General features: G+C 44.0%; 1 protein-coding gene across 1 annotated transcript in view; it reads right to left on the bottom strand.

Annotated features, from left to right (window-relative positions):
* Positions 1-1,576, bottom strand: part of LOC107087414 (collagen alpha-1(XII) chain-like) — a 177,562-nt gene that overhangs the window by 84,979 nt on the left and 91,007 nt on the right. The window contains 1 exon segment of the mRNA XM_015378984.1: positions 891-1,020. Within this exon segment, the coding sequence (XP_015234470.1) occupies positions 891-1,020 (130 nt within the window).

Below are 1,576 nucleotides of genomic sequence, written 5' to 3'. Positions count from 1 at the left end.
CTCAATTCAAGAACTAATGCACTTATTTCAAGAAAAGATTACTTATCTAGATTTCCATTTTTTCCAGTGTAGTGCATTGTGCTTGGAATCCTAAGGTTCTGAGTTCAAGCCCGGCTCCTACGGGCTGCAATGGGTCTCTGAGCAAGACCTTAACCCCACACTGCCGCACAATGGCAGCCCACTGCTCCCCAGGGGGAAGGGTTAAACGCAGACCGTGAAGCTTTTTAGTGTTTTTTTTTGTCGGATTTGTGTCGTATTTCCAGCCTAGGGTGCAAAAATCTTGTTAAAAGTTGCGCATGTGCAGGAGGTGCTCTGCAATACAGAAGTACAGGAGAACTCTGGGTGCACCGAAGCTATGCCCTGAGGAGACAGGAACTGTCATGGTTTCGGTTCTGTTTAAGTTTCATCTTTGAGTTTTCATTAGTTTTACTTTCATTTTAAGTTATTCTAGTTATTTACGATTGTATTTGAGTTCTTGGGTATTTCTTGTTTGCCCTCTGTTACCCTCTCCTGTCAGTCTCCTCTTCCCTAGCTCCCTTCTAGTCCCCTCTGTTCACACCTGCTCCCAATCTGCTGATTGCCCCCTTATTGTGAATATTACTGGTTCGCAGTTTTTGTGGATTTTTTTGGATTTATGCTTTTTGAATTTTGCTTCTTTTTCCCTTTTTGTTATTAAATCTGCAAGTAGCCACCTCCTGTCAAACCTCCACCCAACTTCAACCATTCTTTCCATCTGTTAACTGAAACCTTCTCGGTAAAGCTAGAGGAAATTTGGAAATGAGGATAACAGAAGAAAGAAAAGAGCAAATGAAAGGAGCTGCTCCTGATGGTTTTAATTAATCTGACTGCTGCATCAGTCTGAGGAAGAGGAGGGGGGGGGGGACACTCACAGGTGGTCTCGGTTCCCCTCAGAGGCTCGGTGCTGACCTCATCCACCACGGCAAAAACATTGACCACGTACTCCGTCAGCGGGTTCAGGTTTTCCAGTACGACGGTGTTGACCTCCCCGTCGACCAGTACCTGAAAGGGTGCAGACTGGTTACCACAGTAAAATTAAAAGGTCAGACAATTGGATTTGAGGTGCCTGATGAGGGTTGATCTCTAGTCAGAAAAGCTTTTAGATATCTGAGGATTTCAGCCTCAGATTCACATCTGGGCCGGAGAGAGAAAACAGACACTGGAGGTTTCTGGTTCCAGTTGGAAAACTGGAGCTGACTGTTTGATCTGTTCCCAGAGACGGCGTGGACCGACCGTCATCAGCGGATGATTAAAACGCATGAGAAGCAAACATCTATGCATCCCTGCCATGCGTGGTGCTGGAACATCTGAACACCAACAAGCAGAACAATCAGAATATGAGAAACGTTCATGTTTGCAATCAGCGCAGCTCCACCTGTTCGTCATGAAAGTTGATTCAAATCAGATCTGAGCTCATTTTATCTTGATTGTTGAGGAAGAGTTTTTACTTATGTCAGAAAAATCAGACCATTTGACTGGTAGAAGAAAATAGTTTTACGTCAAAACTTCTTTTTTTTTAACTGTCCATTTTACATTCTGTATCAGTCAGCTCCATGGA

Source organism: Cyprinodon variegatus, unplaced genomic scaffold (assembly GCF_000732505.1).
Source record: "Cyprinodon variegatus isolate N-32 unplaced genomic scaffold, C_variegatus-1.0 Scaffold183, whole genome shotgun sequence".
Lineage (NCBI taxonomy): Eukaryota > Metazoa > Chordata > Actinopteri > Cyprinodontiformes > Cyprinodontidae > Cyprinodon > Cyprinodon variegatus.
The sequence above is the reverse complement of the archived record's forward strand: the minus strand, read 5'-3'. Positions and strand labels throughout refer to the sequence as shown.